The following is a 13,025-nucleotide window of genomic DNA, read 5'->3' as shown; positions in this document are numbered from 1 at the left end:
AAAATTAAAAATGCAGACATATATTTTATTTTATTAAAGTTTCATTCCCCATTTTACAACATGTGAAGTATGGCATTGACTGTATTTTCTATAAGAGTATAAGAGATAAAGTGAAGTTTTACACTAAAGATCCAGGTTTGGTTACCATTGACCCCAGCTATAGCCCCCCTCCCCCCCCCCCCCTCCAAAAAAAATAATAAATAAATAAATAAATCCCTCTCCAACAAGAAGAAAGAAAACAATGTATTCAATGTGTATTAAGTATTAAATATACGGATGACAATGACCCGTCTTCTACCAGATTTATAAAGCAATGCTAGAATCTGATGTTACTGGCTAGTTTGCCTATCGCTGGCCTGAAATGGCACTTCTGACTCGTGAGACGCCTAGCGGCCTCTTGGAGTATGACTTCAACTTGGATTTGGCACTATACAACACATTTGTGGCTGCATGCCTTAGGATGGCTGAAACAAACAATTTACGATTTATGCGGGACAACTTTGAAAAGGAGCGATATAGTAATGATAATAACGCTACTTTGTCTTCGGAGGAACAGGTAATCTAAACCATTGAAAATAGACTCTTTATTTGTGTAGTGCGTAGTAACTTGAAACTGCTTATTATAAAACTACTAGAAAAAACTATTATTATAAAAACTACTACAGTAGTCTTTATACTAATTAGGCTACAAATAAAGCATTTGCACACAAACAAGCACACATACAAGCACACACACGCACACACGCACACACCATCCATTTAACATTTTTCCCAAAGTTAAGCTTTACTTACATTACATGTAATTATCAGTCCAAATAGGTGGACTTTTTCGCTTCAAAATGTCACTGTAAGTAATCCATTATCATTAACTGGATCTTCAACATTATATCTTTCATTTCTTCCAGTGCCAAGTAGAAGAAGATGTTGCTAAATGCTTTAAGAGGTTTAAAAACATTGCTGAATCATATCCAGAGTAAGGTTTTAACATGTCTATCATAAAAATATTTTTTCTTTCTTCCTAAATGATGTACATGAATAACATTTGTCAGGCCAGTAGCCAGCAATTACAAAAGGGGGGTTCTTTTTCTGAAAAAGTGGACCTTTTCCCATAAAAACCTCCTCATGTACCTAGATCAAATTTTACCCAGAGTGGACCTTTCTCAGCAAAAGGGGCGGTTCTTTCGAACCCCCCCGAACCCCCCCTGGCTACAGGCCTGTTAGTGAAACTGTCAACTTTGTACAGTCATGAATGTATCAATTGAATCTTCATATAATGATTTTGTCATAAATAGTTCTGTTAGCTTTTTCCAAAAAAAGTGAAAATAGCATAAGTAACAAAAATGTCTGACATAAATTAGAATTAATATTTATTACAAAATGAGACAAGTAGCAAGGTTTGTTTGAAAAAAAAAAGGTTGAGAGGAAATGAGAATTAAACACAATAAAATAACCATATGAATGCATTTTATTGTTTTTTTCTTTTCAGGCAGCCAGTCTTACAAAAAGACATGCATGTCAAATTTTTAATGAAAGGCTTAGAAAGTTTATCAGAATCATATGAAGTAAGCATTTATTTTTCTTTAATTAATATTACTTTTAGGGTAATATTTATTTCTGTACAGTACAATATACAAAGTTTTTTTTAAAATATTGTATACTTTCAGCTAGATATTGACGTCAGTCTATGTTGATATGGGCCTTAACATAGTTAAATGGTATTTTGCAAGGAATAATTTTAATATGTTTTATTTTGTTATCCATGAAAGATAACAGCCAACACACATCCTTTCATTTTTGACACACAGATTAAATCAGAAATAAATATGAGGATATCAAAAGTAGGCAGCCTCAATATATAACATCATCCATCTCTTTCTTCCCTTTTAGTCAAGGTCAGAGCCTGTATCTGCATGTTTAAAAAGAAATTTGTTGTGGCAAAGCTGTGTAGAGTTGCAGTAATCAAGTTTTTATTTTTATTTTTATTTATTTTTTTTGTCAGTGTTTAGACGCAAGTCGTCCCTGGCTCTGTTACTGGATACTTCACAGCTTAGACCTACTGGGTGTAGTTATATCTGATGATAAAGCTTTAAAGTAAGTTACTGGATACTTCACAGCTTAGACCTACTGGGTGTAGTTATATCTGATGATAAAGCTTTAAAGTAAGTTACTGGATACTTCACAGCTTAGACCTACTGGGTGTAGTTATATCTGATGATAAAGCTTTAAAGTAAGTGATCTCATAAAGTAACTGTATTTGATGTTTAATGGGGTAATGTCAAATATGTAGATTTTTTTTGACTAGATAGATTGATTTTTCTTTTCACAACTATTGACAAATTGTTTTGCAAAAATCAATGATTTTAATTATAGCAATTTTTTCTCATTTTAGGATTGCTAATTTTTTAGGGAAATGTCAAAGTCCTACTGGTGGATTTGGAGGTAACGGCAGTAATTATTGTCACCTTGAATCAGAACGCATTCAACTTACATAACAAAACAAAATTTTGGTCCCCGTGCAGAAATGAATCATTAAAGACAGTCTCAGTGCGTTAAACCCTTAAAGGGATAATAACTCTTCGTATGAGACCTATATTTCACAATAAAAACCTTGTGAATAACTCATAGAAATATAATATATTCTGTTTTACCACAAAAACAGCAGTTATAGCTTTTATTCTGATATTTGAACTTGTCTTTAGACCACGTGACCTCCATTGATGTCTATACTCTGTTAAAATCTCTTAAGAGATTTTAACAAAAAACCAAACTTTTTAGAAAAAAAACAGGGACTAACTTTGAATGTAAAAATGGATTCATTAACCATTGGTAAGTATGGGAAAATTGTTGTTTAGTCCAGGAAAATTCATTTTTTGGCCGAAATGAAGAGTTATTATTGCTTTAAAATAGCACGAAAATGAATTTTCCTGGAAATCTCACCAATTTCCCCATAATGACCAAGGTATATCCTATCCAAAACCGTTCAGAAAATGAAGCTACCTAATACCGTTTTTAAGTTCCATTAAATAATAAAAGACGACTCGTCTTAAATACTCAGCTACCACCTCACAGTACGGCTTCAGAACGCGCAATTTCTCGCTAAGTCTCGCGGTTTACTATGAATGAAGTACTACGGCTGAGACCCGGATGTTACTATTTGGCGCCAAAACAGCAAACATGGCTCAGACGCGCATCAAGTTTGAAGAGGAGAGCGACCAGAGGGGACGAAAGAAAATAGCCACTCCAGTTCGAAAGATACGAAGGAAAATTAGAGACAGACGAAGAAGCACTCAGACTGTGTATGTTGGGAGGGAGGTGGGGCGGTGGAGGACACTTAAAGCTGAGTTAGGATTCACATACGAGGCAATGGCGAAACTACTCCTCGACACGTGAGTATGCGCTTCACAGGTCTCAAGTGTGTCTGATTATCATATTATCCTGTTCACAATAAATGACAATATTTGTGCTCACACAAAGTTGGTTACGTGTATAAGAGCGTTTTGGGCTTTACGTTTTCTGTTTTTGATCGGTACATGTACCGAAAAGATGGACAGGAGGCACTTACATGTCTGACAAGTTTCGCTGTGTAGTCGTGACGTCTATCTCATTCTGACTGAAGCCTGCTGTGATTGGTCGTAAGCGTGGGAAAATCGAGGTCGTGACCTTGAGCCGGAAGTACTTCTGGCTGTGCTCCGAAATCATGATAAATAGTTTTCGTTTTCTAATTCTTTATTCTAGTTGTCTTAACAGGACTTTTGTGACCCAGACTTATTAATATAATAATAAACAATCTCACAAAACACAAATCTGATCAAAGTTTTACATAGAACCTGCTTCTATACATTAATCTAACCCACTGAGACTGTCTTTAAAGCTTAATGTTGACAAATTGAATTTTCTTGATTAATGTTAAAGAAATGATACCTGAAAGTTATTTCAATTTCCTGAAAGATGAATTTAGGCCTAATAAGAATGGATTATTAAAGGGTTTGCTTCATGCCGTCAGAATGGCCTGAACGGAACATATTCTTCAGAAAACATGCCCAACTAACGATATCTTAATCCAAATACACAAATTAAAAGCTCATTTTGTAAATTTTTGGCTTTAAAAAACGTCCTATTTGCTCGGCCTGGGAGTTAATGAGCTACGTGGTCACGTGGTCCAATGACGACAATCGAGCCACTGGAGAACAGAGCGTGCTTAGCTGTCAAACTGAGCTGCATTGTCTACCTGTAAGATGACTTCTCTATCTGGCTTCTGATAAAAGTTTATACTCATTCAAATCTCTTACCCGAGGGGTCTAAATCCTCGTGAAGCTGTGTAAAACCATTTCCCGTCTAGTCATTTCTTTAACAAGCATTTCATTATGGTTATCCCAAGTTGTATAAAACACTGCATTTGAATGAGTTAAGGGAAATGTTGATTATTGCATATGAGGTCCATGTTATTTGTGAAATTCAATTTATTTTATTAAACCGCTGACACTCCGTCTTGCATACTTTTATTAAACTGAGGTAAACAATGCCCGTTACCTTGACAAGTCCTATCTTAATCATCCATCTAACTGGAACTTCCTTTACCTCTTAATTAGAGGGTTAAATGGCATTCAATTTGTCTTGCTTGTATCGAACGCACTCTCTATCTAAGCTTTACTCCAGTTATCTCAGGTAAAAATCTACCTGTGCGTTAGTTACAAAGCGCAGCTCCCGTAGACCTGGGGGTACTAGATAAAATCTGAACACCAGGTTTATCGAGGAGCTAGAGAAAGAAAGGAAGAATTTTTCCTGCACAACTTCATAGGAATTTTAACACGGACTTGATCCAGCTTAGACCTCCAAACTAACAGGGTGACATGGGCAATTTTCACAAACAAATCATAAAACTATATTTCAGTTAACCGCCTTTAAAATAAATATACCGTTCTGGGTAAATTAAAATAGTTATTAAATCGCAAGAATATTTTTGACTTAAATGATGATTTTATTATTAATGGAAATTTAGCTACTATATGAGGTACATTTGCTGTGATTACGGTACGCTGTCCTTCATGTTTTGCGTAAGTCTACATTTTGCTGTATGTGCTTGTAATCTTTTTAAATATGTGCGTACAATTTTTGCAGGTCTGGTTACCCCCCTGTTATGTGATGAGAGTATTAATTTGGCAATTAGTTCCTTAGCTTATTTGAATAGAATTGCAGTGTAAAATTTTCAACAAGATGTTGGCGAAATAGCCCATTACTCTTTGTAGGTATTTCCCCCGTCAAAGTTTGTCTAAAATTATCTTTCAATCTTTACTCTTTCAAAGACAGTATAAAGTTACCTGACATATTTTCGTGTAAACTTAATGACAAGCCAAGTGTCTCCAGTTCATTCCGTACTCAATTTTACCCAAGCAAATTTTTTTCTTGAGTAGATCTTTATAATAGCACGGTGTTATAAGCTTACAAATTTGCAAAAAAAAAAAAAAAAAATTGCGTACTGACGCAGAATTTGCGTTTCAAGTTATAAAATGATCAATCTTTTAAATTATTTAATATTTCAGATGAAATAATCTTCAGAAACAAATCCTCAAAGCATAAACGAATTAGGATAACGAACCATTTTATTATAGCAGTTCCCATTTTTTCTTTAATATAACGCTCTTTTTCCTGTTTTTCCTCAACACGTTTTCTTCCACGGAAGCTTCAAGATACCCTGAGAGCAATTTCTTTTATTAATGTTCGCGACCGTGTTTGAACTTAATTGTTTAAGTATTGATATTTAACGTCATTTACAAATACCAATAAAATAACCCCATGAAATAAATGAGATATATTGAAAAATATGAAAGCCCACCAAGACGAGTTTCATACCTGTTATTACCTGGCTTGGGAATTGCAGCGGTGCATAATTAACAGGTTTGTTGTAAACGAGCTTTTGGTCAACTACAATGCATTTAAAATGCATCAGCAATCAGTAAGTTTGCCAACTGATGACAGTTAATCTGAAAGACTACCAGCTCTTGATATGATCTAAACCACCTGAGGTGACCATGATCTAGAGCATCGCAACTATTGTCACCGAAGTTAGTAAGTAAGTCACGGAAGACCGTCACAGACAAAGAAAGATTGTCAACGAGAGCTGCAATTTTGCTGAATCCCACGGCAACACACCGAGGCATAACGAAAATTCCTCAACTCCGTTCTACACAACTTTCCTTAACTTCTCCGTCTGTATGCAACATGCAGCTCAGAGTCTCATAGACCTTTATCGTGATTGTCGTCACAGTACCACGTGATCCAGATCTGTTGCTTCATTTTTGCATATTGAGGTGAGGTTTACTAAAACACTTTTTTTTCTACTAATAGATTGTTTTTATAATTTTTAAATGGCGGGGATCGATTAAAACATACCTCTAGTGTATAGATTGAGTGCTGTATCTTCAAAATTCGAGAAATGGATTTTTACATGAACATTGTCCTTTAAGTGATTAAAATGATTGAACCTGGTAAAATAATAATAATAAAAATAATAATAATAATAATAATAATAATAATAATAATAATTAAAAAAAAAGAATATTGCTTAAAAAGGTAGGTTTTAATATATAATATTAGTAATATGCCTATTTTTAGGGGGACCCTTGCAGGAACCTCACCTGGCCCCCACATATGCAGCAGTCAATGCATTGTCAATACTAGGCAAATACACTGAGGAGGCATATGATGTTATTGACAGGTAGTGGGGAATGATAGCTCATCAATTATGTTGGAAGATTATTTAGTGCTATTTCAAACTTTTTGTAGCATGACAGTCCTGACAAAATATATTGATATGTTTCTGTACTGAGAATGAATACATTGTCAGTAATAAGATATTATTTTTAATTTTCTGTTTTACATTTATAGGGAAAAATTGCAACAATATCTCAAAAGAATGCACACACCAGATGGTGGCTTCAAGATGCACTTGGGCGGTGAAGTTGATATAAGGTAATGTCATATACCCTCCCTTTAATATAAGAGGTTAGTTACACTGGCACAAATACAGCACTCGTTATCTATCATTGGAAATATTGATCCTTAGTTTTCATGTCTGTTCTTGAAACTTTTGTTCTGTTTTTGATGTTTTCTAATTCTACCAGTAGGAAAGTCTAGTAGTGTTCAAAAGGTGAAGATGCTTATTTTTTGTGCTGAGTTGTATATGATTTGCAATTTTATGCGTGATCTTGAATGTTAAAATGTTTTTGTTGTTAATTAAATTCAGTTTTTTATATGATGATCAATTTTTCACCATACAATTGATATCAGTAGCACTTAGTTTATTTTTCTACAAAATCCTTCTGTTATGCCCTGAATATTGTCAAATTGTAGACTGTATTTCTAGGGGTGCTTACTGTGCTGCCAGTGCTGCTAGACTGACCAATGTCATGACAGAGAGCATGTTTGATAAAACTCCTGAATGGATAGTAAGGTAAGCAGTTGTCTTCTCCCCAAATAATCTGTACTATCTTAATTCAGCTGGTACTCCATAATGGTTTGTTCAAATGTATATTACAGAAAATATGTTATTTTAATATTTTAGCACCATATAAAAATTAAGTCGTTTTCTTTTTCTTTTAATGTGATTATACAATCTTTGTAATGATACTGCATTGACAGTGTGTTGCAAGAGGACTGACCTAAATACATTTACTTCTTTCATGGAAGTAAATTAAACTGAGGATCATATTCATGAAACAAATCAGATGTTCACTTTCTGGTGATATTTCTTTCACTGCGTTCAGCTGTCAGACCTATGAGGGAGGATTTGGAGGTTGTCCTGGGATGGAGGCACATGGAGGGTATTCATTCTGTGGACTGGGAGCTTTGATTTTACTTGGCCATGAAAAGCTGTGTGACATCAAGTCTTTGTTGGTATGTATTTAGTTCTGAAACTGTTGAATCCACTCTTTGTTGGTATGTATTTTGTTCTGACACTTTTGAATCCACTCTTTGTTGGTATGTATTTTGTTCTGAAACTTTTGAATCCACTCTTTGTTGGTATGTATTTTGTTCTGAAACTTTTGAATCCACTCTTTGTTGGTATGTATTTTGTTCTGACACTTTTGAATCCACTCTTTGTTGGTATGTATTTGATTCTGAAACTGTTGAATCCACTCAGATAGAATGAGTTGTAAAGTTATTGTTTAAAAGAGGAGATTGTGTATAGCATTTTTGAAGGATATCTTTAAAACATTAAAACAAGATGCATTTTAAACTGAACAAGTTATGATAATTTACAGAGATAAAAAGTATTTGGCTATTACTCCTAAGACTTTAAACCTGGACAATACCACAATTTAAGAGGAGTGGAAATAATTTTATTTATTAAATGTTTGTAGCTTAGTTTGAAGCTTTGATGAAGTAGTTGTTAGGCGTTGATTAATTCTGTTTAAACTGTTGACTAAATTAATCCTGCATCTCAGTGGATTTCCTGAACATGTAATAAATTTTATTGTAGGGTCATTTACACAGCAGTGGAATTTAATGCTCAGTAAATTAATTATAACCAGCGTTATTTCCAAACTTTCAGAGGTGGACTGTAAACAGACAGATGGGGTTTGAAGGCGGCTTCCAGGGACGCACAAATAAACTAGTTGATGGTTGTTACTCCTTCTGGCAGGGTGGAGCATTTCCTTTGATCCATATGGTGCTTTCCATGGACAGTATGTATTTTATATGTACTTCTGGCAGGGTGGAGCGTTCCCTCTGATCCATATGGTGCTTTCCATGAAAAGTATGTATTTTATATGTACTTCTGGCAGGGTGGAGCGTTTCCTCTGATCCATATGGTGCTTTCCATGGACAGTATGTATTTTATATGTACTTCTGGCAGGGTGGAGCGTTCCCTCTGATCCATATGGTGCTTTCCATGGACAGTATGTATTTTATATGTACTTCTGGCAGGGTGGAGCTTTTCCTCTGATCCATATGGTGCTTTCCATGGACAGTATGTATTTTATATGTACTTCTGGCAGGGTGGAGCGTTCCCTCTGATCCATATGGTGCTTTCCATGGACAGTATGTATTTTATATGTACTGGAATATTGTTGGGGCAAGACAATTAGACATGTTATTAAATGAACACAAATATCTCACTGTATTTCCTTGTGGTGTATGTTTATCAGGGTTGTTGTAAAATTAAGTATAACTGATATGTAGGCCCTCCTACTGACCTTGTTTTTTCTTTTCTTTTATTTATTCAAATCTTAGAACCAATACTTATGATTTAGTTCAGTGACTTAGTTCAGATTTGGTTGTATTTTAGGGGATGTATCACTTAGTGCAGAGAAGTGGCTATTTCAGCAAGGTGGGTTATTTTCTACACATTAAGTAACACTTACAACCACTTGTTGATGCACACCTGTATCATAAGTGTACTTGAAAGTTTTTTGTAAACAAAAATACTTTCAGCATCATTAATATATAACAAATTGCTTTGATTCAACAGATGATAATACTTTAAAAAGTGACATTAATGTGTAAAAATTTAAATAAGAGACCTTTAACTCATATTTATGCCAATCAATCAGTGTATATTTCATATTGACAGAGGCACTCCAAGAATATGTGTTAACATGCTGCCAGCACCCAGCTGGAGGACTTCTAGACAAACCTGGAAAGTGAGTAGAGATGGACAATGTGGCCATTCAGAATAGATGATCTGAGTACTAATTGACATTCAGAATAGTTGATCTGAGTACTAATTGACATTCAGAATAGTTGATCTCAGTACTAATTGACATTCAGAATAGTTGATCTCAGTACTAATTGACATTCAGAATAGTTGATCTCAGTACTAATTGACATTCAGAATAGTTGATCTCAGTACTAATTGACATTCAGAATAGTTGATCTGAGTACTAATTGACATTCAGAATAGTTGATCTCAGTACTAATTGACATTCAGAATAGTTGATCTCAGTACTAATTGACATTCAGAATAGTTGATCTCAGTACTAATTGACATTCAGAATAGTTGATCTCAGTACTAATTGACATTCAGAATAGTTGATCTCAGTACTAATTGACATTCAGAATAGTTGATCTCAGTACTAATTGACATTCAGAATAGTTGATCTGAGTACTAATTGACATGCAGAATAGTTGATCTCAGTACTAATTGACATTCAGAATAGTTGATCTGAGTACTAATTGACATTCAGAATAGTTGATCTGAGTACTAATTGACATTCAGAATAGTTGATCTCAGTACTAATTGACATTCAGAATAGTTGATCTCAGTACTAATTGACATTCAGAATAGTTGATCTCAGTACTAATTGACATTCAGAATAGTTGATCTCAGTACTAATTGACATTCAGAATAGTTGATCTCAGTACTAATTGACATTCAGAATAGTTGATCTCAGTACTAATTGACATTCAGAATAGTTGATCTCAGTACTAATTGATCTGCTGACTGAATATAGCTGACCCCACTTCTGAAGGGATGTCTCTAATTCCATGATGGTGTCCCTGCCTCCACACGCACCATTGCTGCAGGGGCCTAGCAGTCAAACATCGGAGCTGAGATTTAATCCATTTAATGGCGCATGTGGAGGCAGGGAGACCATTGCTTTTGAAGTGTGGTCGGCTAAATTTAGTTGGTGAATCAGTTATTACTTGGATCATCTAACCTAAATGGCCCCAATGTTGTTATACAGCAGAATTTATACTTGCTGTGTAGACTGAATCAGGGCAACCTTTCTTAAGTGTCTGTTCAGGTTTTTTATTTGAACACTTTTCTAGCAGTGAAGATGGTTATAGCAAGTTAAAGCCAATGATTGACTTTCTTGTTTGTTTCCAGACCAAGAGATTATTACCATTCCTGTTACTGCCTCAGTGGGCTCTCAGTGGCGCAGCACTTCGCAGCAGGCCCCATAGGGCACAGTGTCGTCGTAGGGAATCAAACCAATAATGAATTGGTAAGTTTTACAATTAATTCCTGCATTGAAACATCCATCCCAACATTTATCCATAAATTCATTTTATTATATTATAGTACTTTGAATTCAGAAATGTTTATTTAATTTAATTTGCAAGTTGGTAAGTTCTACAATTAAGTGTTTTAAACATTAATGGATTTGAATATTTTTTCATAATTCCATTTTAATGTAATGGTACAATGTTATTTTATGTATTTTATCTCAACATGGAGTTAGTACATTTTGTTTTAAGATGTACTGTAGTTTCTGTAATTTGCTCTTCTGAGCCCACCAAGATTCCAGCTTTATTTATTTTATATTACCTTTTCTTCAGAAACCAGTGCATCCAGTTTTTAATATAAGCACAGAGGCTGCAGTGAAGGCAACTCAGCATTTCAACAAACTTCCTGTTCCCAACACAGACAGTGTGTGACTCTGAAATAATTAACCTTTACCTAAACATTTGGCTCAAAGAGTGTATGTTCTGATTCAGGCAGTAGTGTTATAGTACAGAAGAGAAAAGATAATTCAATACTGGATTTACGATGGAATGCAGCAATGGACGAGACACAGGACAGGTCAGCAAGGCCAGTGTTATGGGTTAATCTTTTTCTTGGAAGATTTGTATCTTGTACCAGAAATAAAAGTGATGTATATCAAGTATATCACCTGCAACATGGTTTAAAGCCAGAGACATCTTGTTTTACTTTGATTTTACTGACCTTACTGAACTTCCATATTTTTTGTTGTTGGGATTGTAATAATTCCCATAGAGTATGTTTTGAATGGGTTTGGCAGAGAAAACAAAGATGTAAAGATCCTCACTGAAATTGACCTGATATGATTGAACCTGACATTTTAACAAAATGGAATTGTTCCATTATGGTTGTTCTTTATCGATTGTACAGTGCTTTTAAAAAACAACTTGATTCAACAACATCTGCATGGTAAGAGGCCGCATGTTAAGACCACTGTTCTCTGTCAGTAAAGTAACAGGCAGAACAAAACTTCTGTCAGGAAAAAAGGAAGGATAGCGTTCTCCTATATATCCAGATTCCAACTAGTTGGAAAAGAGCTCATTGTTAGTGAAAAACAAAATGATGTATCTGAATGTTTGAAGTGCAATTTTGGTCTTTTAAAAAGATACCTCATGATGTTACATTTAGCAGTGAAATGTATTTTATTGTTTCAGTAAGAGTTCAGTAAAGTATGGTATTCTGAGGTCTTTTTGTGTTTACATTTTTCAAAATGGTGTTTTATTTCTATGTGTATAATACCCAAAGGTCATGGGAGAGTATCAATAATTTGAAGTCTGCCAGTGTGATGAACATCATAAATATTGAACTAGGCCTAGTGAGTGTCCAGCTGTTACTTTACTGCAGATCTAATCTGTATCTGGTGTGCCATTGTCTTGTAGCATGCTACTTCTGTTTTAAGTGATGTTCAGTTATAGCTTTAAGCTCCCTTGTGTAAGTAGATCAGTGACGTAGTTATTGGAAATGATACTAAGGGTTTGGCTTGGAATATCATGGCAGAAATGTTGCCTAACCTTCCAAGTCTGGTCAAATAAAATCTAAATACCATTCGGATTTGTTTATGACATTTTGATTATCTGCCCTAAAAAGGGTCATGATTTAAGTTATTTAAAGTCCACAGCCCTTTGTGTCCAGTGAGTTCTGTTGGTTTCATGATTTTCCCCAGTGCACTTTTAATTCTGAAATGCTCTTATCATGTAAGACTAAGAGAAACATTAGATTTTCTTTCACCAAGAAATTTTAATCAAGTCATCACTTTCCTTTCATAACATTGGTTTTGTAGCACTTAGGAATGCACCCAATATTCACTGAAATGCTCATTATGTGGGCTTTACAAAGGGGGCGATTTCGACTTCTTTATAGTAAACAAACAAGTATCCTGTTGGATGGACAGAGTTTCCAGTTGTCATCAATTTTGTGGCAGGACCCTTAGAGGTGACCAACAATATCCAGCAGGTGACTCATCTGTAATGCTGGCAGTGACATCTACTGGATCCTGCTGTCACGACAGGTCCATGCGTGACCATTATTTTTAGGGCAGAGT

General features: G+C 34.9%; 1 protein-coding gene across 1 annotated transcript; it reads left to right on the top strand.

Annotated features, from left to right (window-relative positions):
* Positions 1–346: 346 nt before the first annotated feature.
* On the top strand, positions 347–12,531 carry LOC147763293 (protein farnesyltransferase subunit beta-like). Its single transcript, XM_087004753.1, has 14 exons — positions 347–556; positions 906–973; positions 1,487–1,562; positions 2,000–2,091; positions 2,390–2,439; positions 6,613–6,715; positions 6,886–6,969; positions 7,364–7,450; positions 7,764–7,893; positions 8,552–8,684; positions 9,287–9,328; positions 9,572–9,641; positions 10,829–10,946; positions 11,281–12,531. The coding sequence occupies exons 1-14, from the start codon at positions 362–364 to the stop codon at positions 11,377–11,379; spliced, it is 1,347 nt and encodes a 448-aa protein (XP_086860879.1). The 5' UTR covers positions 347–361; the 3' UTR covers positions 11,380–12,531.
* Positions 12,532–13,025: the final 494 nt, after the last annotated feature.

This window comes from Lingula anatina, chromosome 2, assembly GCF_051362555.1.
Source record: "Lingula anatina isolate TDL-2025a chromosome 2, LinAna3.0, whole genome shotgun sequence".
Taxonomy (NCBI): domain Eukaryota; kingdom Metazoa; phylum Brachiopoda; class Lingulata; order Lingulida; family Lingulidae; genus Lingula; species Lingula anatina.
Note: the sequence above shows the minus strand (reverse complement) of the source record. Positions and strands in the feature narration are given on the sequence as shown.